At 43.5% G+C, this 14743-nt stretch overlaps 1 protein-coding gene across 16 annotated transcripts in view; it reads right to left on the reverse strand.

Moving 5' to 3' along the window:
* Positions 1–14743, reverse strand: part of Myt1l (myelin transcription factor 1 like) — a 407242-nt gene that overhangs the window by 32806 nt on the left and 359693 nt on the right. For 15 of the 16 annotated variants that reach the window (XM_028883147.2, XM_028883137.2, XM_028883145.2 and 12 more), the window contains one exon: positions 4297–4359. The exons of the other annotated variant lie outside the window; for it this stretch is intronic. In XM_028883147.2, the coding sequence (XP_028738980.1) occupies positions 4297–4359 (63 nt within the window). The remainder of the gene's footprint in view (positions 1–4296; positions 4360–14743) is intronic. 16 annotated transcript variants of the gene reach the window in all.

Raw genomic sequence — 14743 nt, forward strand, 5'->3', positions numbered from 1 at the left:
TGACCTCAAAGAAGCCTTTCTCTTTGTACTTCTGGATACCAACAAGCCTGCTGTCTTTATCTGTTTTTGGGATTGGGTGATGCTTCTAATAACAGGTAGGCCTCTGGGATCACTGTCTGGACCTCTCAGAGCACAATGGAACAGAGTAGAAGGTGCCACCAATCATTGGGCTGGAGCCTTGGGTCTTTCACCTCAGAAGGACGACAGGAAAGGGCTTGGGAAAACAACCAGCTGATAGCATGGGAAGGTTGCATTCCAGCCTCAATTCCTATTTCAACTCTGATAAAAATAATCTCACAGGACATTTAGACCATATATGTAGAAGCTCAGTGCAATACTTGGTACATAGGAAGTGATCAGTAAACAATGCCCTGTGTTTTGGGAGGTTATTAGTTGCCCCTTAAGATGTTGGGGTACTTAAATGGGAAGCACAGAATCCCCTGTGAAACAGAGTAGGAGCCGAGGGGTCTTGGGTGTATCTTGCTATTGTATGATCCCATTGAAAGGCAAATGAGAGGGCTCAGAGAATAATGGAACCCTGTGAGCCTGTGTAGTAGGAGCCTTCAGAAGTCACTGAACCATGATGTTAAAAAACTGTAGATTAAGAAGGCTCAAATGAAGGATGGCAGAAGAGCACACAGAAGATCTTTGAGAAGCCAAGGAAATGATCAAGAATTCTAAGACAAAGTCAGCTGAAGACTGTAGACCATGAAAGCTTTACAGGCCCATCAGAGGACAGTGGGAGGCAGAGGGAATAGATGAAAGTTTCAGAAAACATCAGTCCATAGGTATTTGTTGAGATGAATTTAGGGGCTTCAGATAGAGCACTGTAACTGGAAGCTGCACCACTGTTTAAAGCTAAGCCAAGTGAGTTCCAATTGCATCCTGTCTAGCGTGTCTCTGGGTGCATCTTTCCCTGTGGGCTGTACTCCATCCTGTGTTCTTCCAGTACCATTCTGGGCTCATAGGTCTATGGAGATGTGACACTTGAGCTATATACCATGGCTTTAATTCCAGCTCTAGTTCATCTCTTAGAATCTCATTTTCCTCAGCCCCCCCAAAGAATGGGTTCCCTGTGTTCAGTGTGTAGACAGCAGGATGAGGAAGGGGTACAGCACTGTGGTGGTTTGTGTAAGAATGTTGGCCCCCATAAGCTCCTATGTTTAAATGATTAGTCATCAGGGAGGGGCACTAATTGGGAGGGATTAGGAAGTCTGGCCTTGTTGGATTAGGTGTGGCTTTGTCAGAGTGTGTCACTGTGGGGTGGGCTTTGAGGTTTCAAGGGCCTAAGCCAGGTCCAGTGTCTCTCTTTCTTTCTGCTACCTACAGATCCAGATATAGAATGCTTAGCTATGTCTCCACACCATGTCTGCCTGTGTGCCACCAAGCTCCTTGCCATGATAATGGACTAAGCCTCTGAAACTGTAAGCAAGCTCCAATTAAATGCTTTCCCTTATAAGAGTTGCTGTGGTCATGGTGTCTGTTCACAGCAATAGAACACTGACTAAGACATGTCTTCAGATCATTTCTATTACAAAGAGGTCTGTGTATTCCTCTAGGGTCTTGAATTACAGAAGAGGAGCATCCTGTAACCTAAGACAAGGCAATGTGTGTACCATTCTATGACCAGGAAGGCAGACCCATGGGCACCAGAAACTATCCATGAGCCTCTGACCCTTGATCTGCTTGGAATCCTTGACCTCATTTCTGTACTCAAACCTGAGCTAAACTGTGACATATCTGGGGGTGGGCAGTGCAGCCCTGTCTAGGTAAACTTTCTTCTACGGCTTCTGTACTACAAGTATCTCATGGCCTGTGTCTCTGGGAAGGGATTCAGGAACATAAAAGAGAAGGAAGATTTCTAATCATCCTATGGCCAAGAACCAATGGGCCTGAAGAAGGTACTCATCTAGCTGTTGGCGTCTGTGTTTACTCAACTTATACAGACCTTTGCTTATTTAGTTGTGACCTCAGTCTTTTCTTAGTGGAAAATTTACATAAGAACTGTGAACTGAATGCAATGTTCTTACTTAATATGCTTGACTCTATTTCAACTTCTACGTAAAGGAACTTGATATTATATAACACTTCAGTACACTTCACTTTCTGTTTACTAAAACTGCTACAAGGCAATATTTGCCCAAGGTTTTCTCCTCAAAATCAAATTTGCTTTGCAACTATGTTGATAAAGCCTGAATTTACTTCAGCACTGATCATAGCTTAAATATAAGCCCGACATACAAACAAATACACATACACACACAGCCATGCATACCCATTAACATGGACATTACCACACATGAATACAAATACAAACAACATATATACACACATATATATACACACCACACATATATACACACCACACATACATACATGCCATATACCAATATACACACAAGTGTACACACCATACATGTACACAAAGATACATAACAAACATACATATGCATGCACATGTATATATACAATATACATACCATACACACATACCACACACATGTACATCATATACATATACATACATACATATTCAATCCCACATTATTTTGAGACAAAAGTCTCTCTATGTAACCTAGTCTGGCCTTGAACTCTTGATGATCCTCCTGCCTCAGCTTTCAAGTACTGGAATTACAGATGTCAACCATCATGCCTTGCTCTAAATTACATTTTAATGACACATTTGTATCTTACTAATATCTAACATTCTAAATCAAAAGCCAAATGAGCTGGGCAGTGGTGGTGCATGCCTTTAATTCCAACACTCGAGAGACAGAGGCAGGTGGATTTCTATGAGTTCGAGGCCAGCCTGGTCTACAGAGTGAATTCCAGGACAGCCAGGGCTGCTATAGAGAAACCTGCTTTTAAAGTAGAAAACAAGACATTGGATGTGAGGTGACCAGGAAAATTCCATTTTTAGTTGTACAGATTTACAATTTCATGAATGTTCTAGATAAATTAATATAAAGACTAGACTAGAATGTACTTGACTTTATATATTTAATGAGTGTTTTGAATTCTCTCTAATATAAACCAACCATCTACTCTGGAGATCCTTTCCGAAAGATCTGACTCTATCTTGCATACCTGGTGATTCAAGTCAGGGGACAAGACTTCTCTTGACCTAGTGGGCCTACATCTGGAGACATCTTGACTTGCACTTGAGGATGGAGGTCATGGTACCATCCATCAGCCTATAGATTGAGAGGAACCTCATAGCAAAGGACTGTCAATTCACAAATGCCAGCACTGCTGCATTTGAGAAAGCCTGGTGGAGATCATGTGCTTCTCTGTACTTTGGCAGCATGTGCATGTCTGTTTCTAGACAAGGATGGTCCCATGGAACTCCTGAGTTCTCAGACTCTGACAAAGACCATCCTGTGTGACCAGAGCCTGAGAGTCCCAATCTTGGATCCCTATCTGTTCTTGCAGAGTAAAGTGTGGATAAGAATGCTGCCAAGCCAGCTTGGTGCTGGCTTCATGGTCATCTATACTCTGCCTGCCCTCAGCAGTAATGTTATGGGGTCCTCCAGGATAGTTCTGATGATGGCTTGCAATCTACTGACAGCCTGCCCCTTAGCTGTAGATCCCCACTTGTCCTTGCAGGTGTCAAGCTTTGGGGCTCTGATGCAGGATTCCTGAACCTGTCACCAGGCCTCTTAAGGAAAGCTGGCCTTGCCACCTTTACCAAGTATTTACCTACTCTTATTCTGTGATGCTATACACCAAGATTTTCTTTCAACTCTCTTCTGACATGGGACCTGTCATAAAGTGTGTATCCACCATGCTGATGGAATTACAGGTAGTGGAGGCCTGTTGTCAACTCATATGGTAGGGGTTCTGTGTCATGTTGTAGCTTCTGTTCTCATTGTGAGGAATGGAGATTTAAGTTAAACCTCTCTTCAGCAGTCAACCCTGTTCATAGTAACTGTGCAGCTTTATGCTTCAAATCCTAATGTTAAAGGGACTAACAGTGTGTACATCTAAGAATATTCACCTACATGGGGCATTCTCAGAAATCTTACATTTGGAGATGAATTTTTTCCTTTGTTCTTCTAGAATGGAGGACTGGAAATGTTTTAGTGGCCTCTTGATGCTCTAGGGCAGTATACAGACCCAGGAGAGATGAGCATTCTATCAGCCCCCAAGAGGATGATAGCCTTGTGACTCCAAGTCTAGATCTCCCTAGCTGAGTAGTACCATATCTAGCCTGCATCTCAGCCAGGAATGCAGTACCCTTGCCAAGACAGAGCTGCTGCTCTGGGGAGACAGGGTAGTTCTGATGAGTCTACATACCTTCGATGAGAAGCATAATTGCCAGTGATGTGTCCAGAACCGTCACAGCCAGGGGTGGGGCACCTACAAGTACAAATGCAAATGGGGTAATTTACTTGAAGGAAATCAACCCCCCTGGGTAGTTGACTTTATTTATCTGAAAGGCAAACTCTTTATTGTGTATCCTTGCTACTAAGAGAGACTAAATTGATCTGGGAGCTCCCTAGCTCACTCACGACCATTACCACATACAAATCCATCTCTGCCTCCTCATTTCTCAGCATGAGGATATATACAAAGGACCATGGCTTTTTGTGGCCACTTAGGAATCCTCAGTCCCTGAAGCACCTAGCATCCTCTGTCACTAGGTGGCCCCCCAGATGGCCTTTCTGTCTCCTTCCTGTTCCCTTGAACTTAACCATGGCCAGTTACTGCAGGGCTTGCTATCAAAACAATCTACACATGACAAAATACAAAATGGAAAGATATGTGCCATAGCTAAGGGCATGACCTAATCTGAGCCAACCTTGAACAGGGACCTGAGCCATTTCCTCACAATTCTGTCCATACTGAGGGATCATAGAACCCAGGAAAGGTAACAGCTGGTACCTGTGTTGGAAGTAGGGGGGAAGGATAGACAGGTTCTCTAGTCATGGTACCTTCTGCAGGTCTGCTCTACCTTAAGCCTATTAATTTTCCATTTTGTGGTACAATGTAGGAGGTGCATCTGCATGCCCTGCCAGGGATCTCATATTAGGCATAGGTTCTTCTGCCAAGTTTGTTTAAACCCACAGAAACAAATTCACTTGGTACCTTAAGGCCAGTTTGCATCATTGACGGGTTTTATAATTATTTCTATCCAAGTAACTTATGTGTGTGTGTGTGTGTGTGTGGTGTGTGTGTGTGTGTGTGTGTGCATGTGTGTGTACCTGTTTGTGCATGGGTTAGGATATATGAATGTGGAGGCCAGCGGACATCATCAGTATTATTCCTCAGGTACTGCTACTCACTCACTCACTCTATTTATCTATCTAATCTATCCATCCATCTATATTTATCATCTATCCTCTGTCTATCCATCCATCCACCTATATTTATCATCTATCTGTCTGTCTATATTTATCATCTATCTATCATCTGTCCATCTATCCATCCTTCTATCTATATTTATCATCTATGTATCTGTCTGTATGTCTGTCTATATTTATCATATATCTGTCTGTCTGTGAATATTTATCATCTATCTATCTATCTATCTATCACCTATCTATCTATCAACCAATCATCTACATATTTAGAGACAGAATCTTCGACTGTCCCGGAACATACCAAGTAGATTAGACTGGCAAGAAGCCCTAGGGATATATCTGCCTCTACCTTCCAGTGATGGGAATAAAGTTTTTATTTTATTTTTACAGTGGGTTCTGAGGATAGCACAAAGATCTTAATGCTTGCAAAGCAAGCACTTTTAACATGGAGCTATCTACCAAGCTTCCATATAACTTCATAAATACACCATCCTAAGAACAAGCAAATAGTAATGCAGAAACATGCTTCTCAAAGCAACTTCATTGCCTTAGTACCACTATGAAGGTAAAACTAAGGGACATAAGTTAAGAAAAGATACCCTTTCCATTAAATAACATAGATTCAGTGGCTCAGTGAACAAATCACCCTCTGTTAGTGAAAAGAAGATCATGCTTTGTGTATCCCTACCCAGTGAGAGCCTGAAGCCAGGTCAGGAACAAAGTCATACATGTGAACAGTCAGCAGATGTGTTCTGTTCCCAAAGGTCTTGGTTTCCCTCTGCTTATGAAGTGTTTCTGCTTAGCAATGCTCAGGGTGGGCCAGCATATTAGCCAAGTACAGAAGTGAGACTGGCAGGCTACCTGTGCACAAAGTGAGGCTAGTCCACAAGCCTGGTACAGTGAGGCTGGCACACTAGTCACCCACAGATGTGCCTTCTCTAGACTGGATGACAGTGCCAAGGAGCAGGTGGGCACACAGGAACTGGACAAGTTTCAAATGTGTGAATGGCAGATTGCCATACTTGGATGCATAAACAATTTTCAGGGTTTAGAAATTTTCTAATTTCCCTCTGGTCCTATGAAAGGAAATGTGTATCTAGATCTCATGGTACAGAAGTTAGTATCTTCCATACAATATTTAAGGATAGGGTTTAATTTATGGCCTGTGTTAGGGGAGAAGCAAAGTCAGCTGAGTGGCAGGGCAGTGGTGTCTGTAGAATGCTCCAGTCCACACAGGAGATGGATCTTTGAAATAAGCATTGGCTACAGAATGGGGCTGAACTTGTTTTTAATGATTCCTGCTTATCAATAGTGGCTCCAGCCCTGATTGGAGACTTGGGTTGGAACAGAATGACTGTGTTGGTCTTCACTTCCTGTGTGATCATAAGACCTGTCACTCAATGGCTAAGAATGTATTTTCTAAGTAACTCAGTGGACTTGTTCAGTGGCAGATTTTCCCAACACTAAAGAACTCACCTGAGAGAAAATCTTGGAAGCAGTGAAATCATCTTGAGAGACACTGAATATCGTAACAGTTCTGTTTGGGGGTACATGAAGAGACTCTGTGCTTCCTACCCACCAGTAACACAGTCAGCCTTATTTTCTACTGTAGGGGATTTAAAAATCTCTTCCTAATTTAAAACCTAGTGAAAGTCAATTTAGAGTTTACTCATTTAGTATGAGTAAACATTTTTCATCTGTGTCTTTTTGTGGGAGTAGAAGTTGCCATAGTCTACTCAAAATGAAAGTGAGGTGTTATAACCAAGGAAAAGCAATGATAATTAGATTTCACCACTTCCACCCACAAAACCCCTTGCAGCAACTTCTGTGAGTTAGGCTGTCCTTTATAAAGGTATAATTCATTACCTGGTAAGAAAGAGTTCAAAATGCAGTCTTTCTACTACTACCCAAAAAACCCAAACCCCAAAACAAACAAACAAAAAGCTTTCTCATTTCCAGGGCTTTCATTGTTTTGCAGAGAAAACACCATGAGAATCAGGTTTTCTTTCTGGAACTTGACCAGGTGGGCCACCTGTTGGCCATGAGGCTGTGGGGCTGCTATGGTACCCTTGCAGGTTAAGATCCTGGTACCCTTCCTTATGTAGATAAGATATTCTTATCTATAGCCAGAGGTAGCCGTGGGGCTCGAGAGACTATTTAAGCTCAGAATTGCTCAAGTGCCATTCTCCACCTGTAGGTGGCGCCTTTGGGCCGAGAAAGGCAGTTGAACGATTCACCTGCTCTCCTCTGAAGTGGCTCCAGGCATTCATTCCTATCTGACTGTTCGAGACTTTAAGGCTTTCTTAAACTCACAGATTTACATACACATTTTCCAGCCTTAAGAAATCTCAATATTCAAAACCACAATTTTCTGCAGCCTTGAGTGAGGGAATGATGATTCCTCTAAAAAAGGAAGCTGCTCTCAGGCCTGTCTGCTGCAGGGCCTTGGTGGTGGGAGGTGTGTGGAATCCACTTTTCCCTGTCATGCTGGCAACAGTCCCTCTAGGAGCACATCTTCCCAGGAAGGGAGCCCACGTGGGACAATCAGAAGCAGCCTGTGTGCACAGCTTGGGTTTTGAAACCACAGAAGAGATGGGCTGGGTTTCCATGGAAACGGCCCTCAGCTCCCTTGGGGGAGGCAATGGCTTGGCTGTCAGCACTGAAGTGCTGCTGGCAGGCCAAAGGAGGCTTTAAAAAAGCGTGGCTCGGTGACCCTTCCTGCTTTCCTAACAGCTGCCACAGACAGCAGCACCGGGGATATTTTAGGCTTTTATGGCTAAGGACGTAAACAAAGTGCTTGGCTTTATCAGTATATATTTTTTCTTTTCTGTTACAATGAGACTATGGGTAAAAAACACCCAGAGAAAGGAAATGATGAATAAGTAATCTCATTCTATACTTGCTGCTTTTCAGACTGTAAGACAAAACATCCTGATATTCTTGCTATAACTTGGTTTTGTGTTTATGATATTAAGAGAAAATAATTTTTGGTGGTACATATTGCTCTCGGGCTGACAACACTGGTCTTATATAGACAATGAAGAACGCTGACAGAAAAATAATTTAAAAAGTCTTAAATAGTGCTTAATTGGAGAGGCATGCAGATTCAGGCAAAATACTTAAAATATGAATCCAGAGGTCCTCATAGACCGTTTATTCTGACCCCAGGGTATGTTTTTTTTCTGTAGGGAAAGCTGTCTGCTGCTTGCTGGAGTCTGAACCCCTGGTCCCTCTGACTCCTGCTTTTCTGTTTCTTTATCACCAGTAAACACAGGACCTCATTAAGAACAACCATTGGCCACACCGACCCAGCGAGTATCAGATATATCCTCTAACATAAGAGAACTGGATATCAGCGCACTGAAATATATAATCTCAAAGCCAGAGAACTTTGCATTAGCACTTGCCAAAAAGATGGGACAATAGCCAGCACATCTGAGATCTGACTTGCATCTGTCCTCAAGGGACTCAAGCCCCATTACACAGCCCCATGGGGTTCCCTCTTTATAGAACCATTACCTGGAGAGAGAGAGAGAGAGAGTGGAAACAGTTACATCCACTGACTGCAGTTGTCTCCCTGGTTAATTATTCATAAGTGTTTTGAAAATGGTTCCTCTATATTGTCCCCACACTCTTTTAAAAAGACATGTTTTGAGAGTTAAATCAACACTTAGAATTATATTAAGGAATGTAAAGTATAATGTCATAGTGGGCATGCCCTCTAATAAAATAAGCATGACACTGAATAGGTGTGTCCTCTGGTTAAGAGAATATGTGGCATTATGATAGATGTGTCCTCTGTTTAAATGAGCATGTGACATCATGATAGGTACCCCCTCTGGTTAACTGAGTATGATATCATGATAGGTGTGCCTTCTGGTTAAGTATGTTATGTTATGATAGGCACACCTTATGGTTAATGGAGTATGTGACATCATGTAGATATACCCTCCGGTTAAGTGAGTATGCACAGTACAACACATTTTCTGATCACTGTGGGCTAAAGGGGACCTCATTTCATGGCAAGGCCATGTGATATAGGCTAGAAACTCTCCAACTCTTATATCCTGCCACATCTCTTCTGCAGGGGTCACATATGGCCACATATTCTGGTTGGACATGACATGTGCTAACACCAGGGATAGCCCCTTCCATGGACTCGGAAGGGGTCATAGTTTCGATTCCCCCAAGTGCAGGGTCCCAGAATGGTATGGGCAATGTGTGACTGGTACAGAACCTAGCACTTCTGTTGGGTAAGACAGAGCCCCTAAACATTCAGTGAGCCCCCCAAATCAGTGCAGGAAAGTGTGTGCAAAAATTCATGAGTTTTCACAATAGAGGTAATGCTCACTTAATAAATCTTCAAACAAAGGTGCCCAGAACTGCGAATATGGGACCCCTGCCTGGACTTCCTGTCCTTAGGGCTGACCACTTCAGGCCAGGCTGGCCTGGAGAGCTGTCTTCTAGAAATGCTCGAATTCTGAGACTGGTACCAAACTGCAGAGAAGACTACATGCTTGGAATGATAACATACAACGTGGGGCAGGTGTGCTTGAATGGTTTGAAGAATTTCAAGAGATCCCCTTTACAGTATCTTTTTTGTTCCTATTTCATAACAGTTCTATTTTAGTAAAACAGAAAACATGAAGAAAAAAAAACCTCTTTCTTTAGTGCCTTCAATTTTAAAAGAAATAAAAATGTAAAAGTAGGCCCTGTCTCTGGGTGCTAACTACAGTTACAAAGTGCAATGGTTCTGGCTACAAGCTTTTGCCTAGCTATGTAGAAATTCCAGTTAAGAACACTTTCTTTTCTAAATAAATGTGTCCTTAAAAGTATATTTCTTTTCATCTTTTCTGTCATATAAACGAAAACAATGAAGAAATGAAAAGAAAGAAACAATAAAGACATTTTAACTGGACAAATATCATATGCTCACTCTTAGGTTACAAACTTACATTTTTCCACAAATAAAGAGAAAGCGGGGAGTTATCAGGAATATACATGGTGTCTGACATTTCTTAAACACGTTACCTCAATTTCAAGGGAAGACAAAATCTTTAAGTAGCTTTTCAATTTTTAAGATATTTAATAACTTTCTCTTTATTTGCAGTTCTACCCCAGTTGTGCATATTTGGAATGTTGTCTAGCTCTAACATAGCTCAGGGTATCTGGTACCAGGGCTGGGTGGGCCATCTCTTAAATGTCTCATCCCCTTCCTCCTCCAGGTACCCATTTCTCTCCCAGAAGTCCTGTCCAACCCTGTCCCGCACTGTTCCACCCTGGCCTGCTTTGCCTTCACCAAGGTTTCCTCGGGAGGCTTGTGGGGCAGGGACTAGCTTGGTATTTGGAAGTGCTTAGACCACAGAGTGCTGCCAACAAGTGAAGGCCTTGGGCATAGATCTGCACCTCTCTGAATCTGTGCAGAGGAGCTCCCATGCTATTCTGATACTCCAAGAGGCAGATGAATGTTTCTCATAGTGTAACACTCAGGATGTAGGTATACTTAGAAAACCTGCACATTCCAAAATATTAGTAGCCATTGGGTTAGATTTGCTAACACAGGTAACACACAAAACCAAAACGCTTCTTTTTTTGTTCCAAGCCATTTCTTTTGTAATTACATTCAAAACCAAACCAATAAATGGGAAATGATTGTTTAAATGCCCTCCACATGAATTTTAGCTAAAGTGTCAAAGAGGGTTAGGTCTTTGGTACAAATTCATCATCATATAAATGAGTCTGAGAGGCCTGGATACAGTGACTCCTAGCTGACAGATTCAGGGAGCCCTGCAGTTCCAGGGGGGAAATGAATACCCATTTGATAGGTTGAGAAGTTTGTTAGTTCTATGATGCCTAATACGGGGGTCACTTAACCCTGGCAACATGTTCCGAGATGTATCAGTGGTGGTTTGTCACTGCAATACCACCAGAGACTGACCTAGGTGGCGTAAGGCTCTATGGCATATGCATTGGTCTAGCTTCCAGCCCCAGTGTTATAAGCCTGTATGGCACGTTATTGCACCGAGTGCTACAGGTCATCATAGCACCATGTTCTAAACATGCCAAAGCGTAAAGTGTGGTAAAAATTACCCAAGCTCCATGGTAGTACTGTGGACCACCAACATGTTGTTCACCACTGACCCGGCCAGAGCTAAGTAGTGCACGACTAAGTGTCCCTGCCAGAACATATAAGACATTCTGTAAAGTACATTTGGATCTCAGGCTCATGGTACAAACTCATTGGGAATAGGAATTTCTTGAAGTCAGTCTAATGCTGATGAGATCACAAGCTTGTTATCATCATGGGGGGAGGTAACTTCTAACATGCACTGAGTAAATTCAACCTTCAGCCACGAACTCAACTCTGTTGGCCTCACAGTGCCCCTGGTGTTAGGGATAGGGGACCCATCACAGAACTGACCAGCAGCCTGGCCATGTCTGATTCATTTCTGTGGGCCACTGGAGCTCAGGCTTGGCCCAAGGGTGGCACCCAGGCTGTGTGGCAGCTGGACTGGCATGCTGCATGCAGCTCTGTTCTTGTGTATAAATCATGCAGCTACAAGTCTTAACTGGAAACTCATCTGTGTGGATCATGCTGCCCTTGGAGTCTGTGGGAAGACACCTAACTCGGACCCCTGGGTGCCAACACTGTGACCTACTGCACAGCTGGAGGATGTCCCAGGAACATCGGCAGTGGGCTCCTGTCAGGGCGGCAGAACGTACCTAGCACATCCTGACGTCCCATTCACTTAACGGGATGTGTCCATGGGAAACTGCTGCCAGAGCACATGCACGTCCAGCAGCAGGGGACCAGCTAAACAAGAGGCGGGGCAGCCGCAGTCAGAACCCATGCAAAAAAAAAAAAAAATACAAAAGGTGACTAGTGCAACGGGCTCAAGGCAACAGAAACCACCATTCCTAACCTCTCACCCTCTAAGGTGAGCAAAGAACACACCACACAGCTTGGCTTACGGCGGGTGCTGGGGCTCCACATCTGACATGCAAGGGAAAGTCATCCAGCGCTGGGAGGTGGGGCTGGGCTGAGAGATACTCACCTTCTGTTGATTCACTGACCCCTAAGTCAGTGCCACACTCAAAGAGTTTTATGAAGGCTTTTGTAGGGATTCCCTGGTCCCAGCTGCCAGTTGGAAGTACGTAAACATGACTGCATCTACTCTACTCCACACACAATTGCGTGGTCCAAAAGTGTTCTCATGGAAGGAACAGGAACTAGTGAACACATCTAATGATCTTTAAGCAGAGTTGTCAAATCTCCACGATATCTTTCAGTCAAGGTGTATTAAGAAGGGACAGGGAGGGAGGAGTGGAGATCCATGGCCAGAGTTTCACATGACAACACTCTCAACCCCATTCCAGACAGATCAACGGACAGTCTAACTCATCCACAGTGCTCTTCCACCTCAACCACTACCAGCAGCTTGCACCTGTTCATACATCAAATCAGAACATATTAGACACATTTCCCAAGGACACTAAGGCTCTGAGTGTAGGGGAGGCCTATCTCTTTGGCTCCCACCCAGACTCTGGGAAGGATGAATGAGGAAATGCTGCATGGCTGGCCACTGCTCAAGTCACCAGAGCACATGGAGGCACCAGAAATTAGCTCCACTTCTCTGGCCACAGATGGCTTAATGTCTCTGTTCGGCAATAGGCAGAGAGAGTTTGAGTCATTTAGAATCAGGCCAGTTTCTGAAGGCTTCTGACCCTAGCCTTTGGAAGATAGGCAGGTTTTCTGGGGTAGCAGAGGGATGACTGAGCCACCTGTAGGTGGTATACTTGGTTTTCCTTTGGAACTAAATGGTCACTTCTAATATTTAGTCTTACTTTTGTTTGTTGTATTTTCTATGCTTGTGGGTCATTTATTTATTTACTTGGGATTTTTACACAGGGTCTTGCTATGTTGCTGGGACTAGCCTCAAACTCCAGATCCTCCTGGTTCAGTCTCTGAGTGCTACGGATAGCCATGCATCACCACATCCAACCAGGATCCTTTATTTTCTAGAGTCCTTCTGTTGGCTTCACACAAAACCCCAGGGAGTTAACCATTTCCTACTCTCCTGGATTCTGGACCAGTTGATGTCCTCTGCCCAGATCCCACTTCTTTGCTTTCTTCTTTCTGTCTTCATTTCAATATTGTCTTTCAGTTTAGTTTCCACCTTTTAGTACCTTAGCATGAAAAAATGTTCATCCCTCTATCCAAAAACCCTACCTTTCTCCCCTGTCTTAAGACAATTTGTTTGCTCAAATCAATAAGGGTTTCCACAGACTTGGTCTTATAAGATATTTTAGAAATAACTCAATCAAATTCTTTATTTTACAGGGAAGGAAACAGATTCAAATGTAAGGATTCCACAGAAGTGAGGCAAGTTTTATATAAAAAAAAAAAAAAAAAAAAAAAACAACTCTCTTCCATCCTCTCCTTTTCTGGAATTTTCTTTTATTAGAATCTTTTTGTTGTTTCTTTTGGTTTTTCTTTTTGAAGCAAGGTCTTGTATCCTAGGCTGGCCTTGAACTTGTGATGTTTCTGCCTCGGCCTTCCATGTTTTGGTATTACAGCTATGTTCCCCATGCTAGGTCATGAGCAAATTTTCTAAATGTCTGCATCCATCACTTTCATCACTGCTTCATGTGCCCAGTCCTTACTGTGGGTGCTCATTGCTACCCTACTTGCACTTTCATGCTCTGGCTCCCACAGACCCCTCAGAGCTTATGGGATGGGGTGAGTGAGAGAGACTGTGGTAAGATAAAATGAGCTTCTGTGGACAAGTGTCAAGAGCCATCAGGGATGGCTAACAGCCAAGCTCTACCCAATTCCCATTCCTTCCCTTTGAGTTCTAGGAGGGTTGGCCAGAGAGCTGAAGTCAAGGGTCAGTGCATCTACCATGGAGCCCATGCTCTAAACCTAGACTGGGTGGAGTGTGCGCCTCTGATTGGTGTACAATGGTAGGAGAAGGTCAAGGGTGAGGGTGCAGTGAGTATAGTGAGAGGAAAAGAGGACAAAGGGGTGGAAGGCAGTGTTGAGAAGCGGCTGAGTGCTAAGAACACATAGGCCTGAATGCTACTGCATGGTCTCCCCTGTGACGGGGAGCTTTCCCAAGCATGTCCGGAAGGTAGAGGCCAATTATGACTCTGCCCACTCTAGGGATCAGTCCCTTTCCCTTCTAACTCCTGAAAGTGCCTTGACAAAACATGGCTAACTTTGAGGACCTGGGTGTGGAAGAACAGGCATTCTCTTCCTAGGGACACTCAAGACAGTGGAGTCCACTGTTGGACCCTGCTAAAGAATGTAGAGTTTCTCTCATCCATGATTTGTTTGAAGAGAAGACTGAGAAAAGGAGTGCACAAAGAATAGATGAGTTCCATAATGAAAAGCAGGCCTTGGCAGACCGAGTTGGAAGAAAGACTTGCTGAGACTTGGG

This window comes from Peromyscus leucopus, chromosome 22 (genome assembly GCF_004664715.2).
Source record: "Peromyscus leucopus breed LL Stock chromosome 22, UCI_PerLeu_2.1, whole genome shotgun sequence".
NCBI classification, from domain to species: Eukaryota; Metazoa; Chordata; class Mammalia; order Rodentia; family Cricetidae; genus Peromyscus; species Peromyscus leucopus.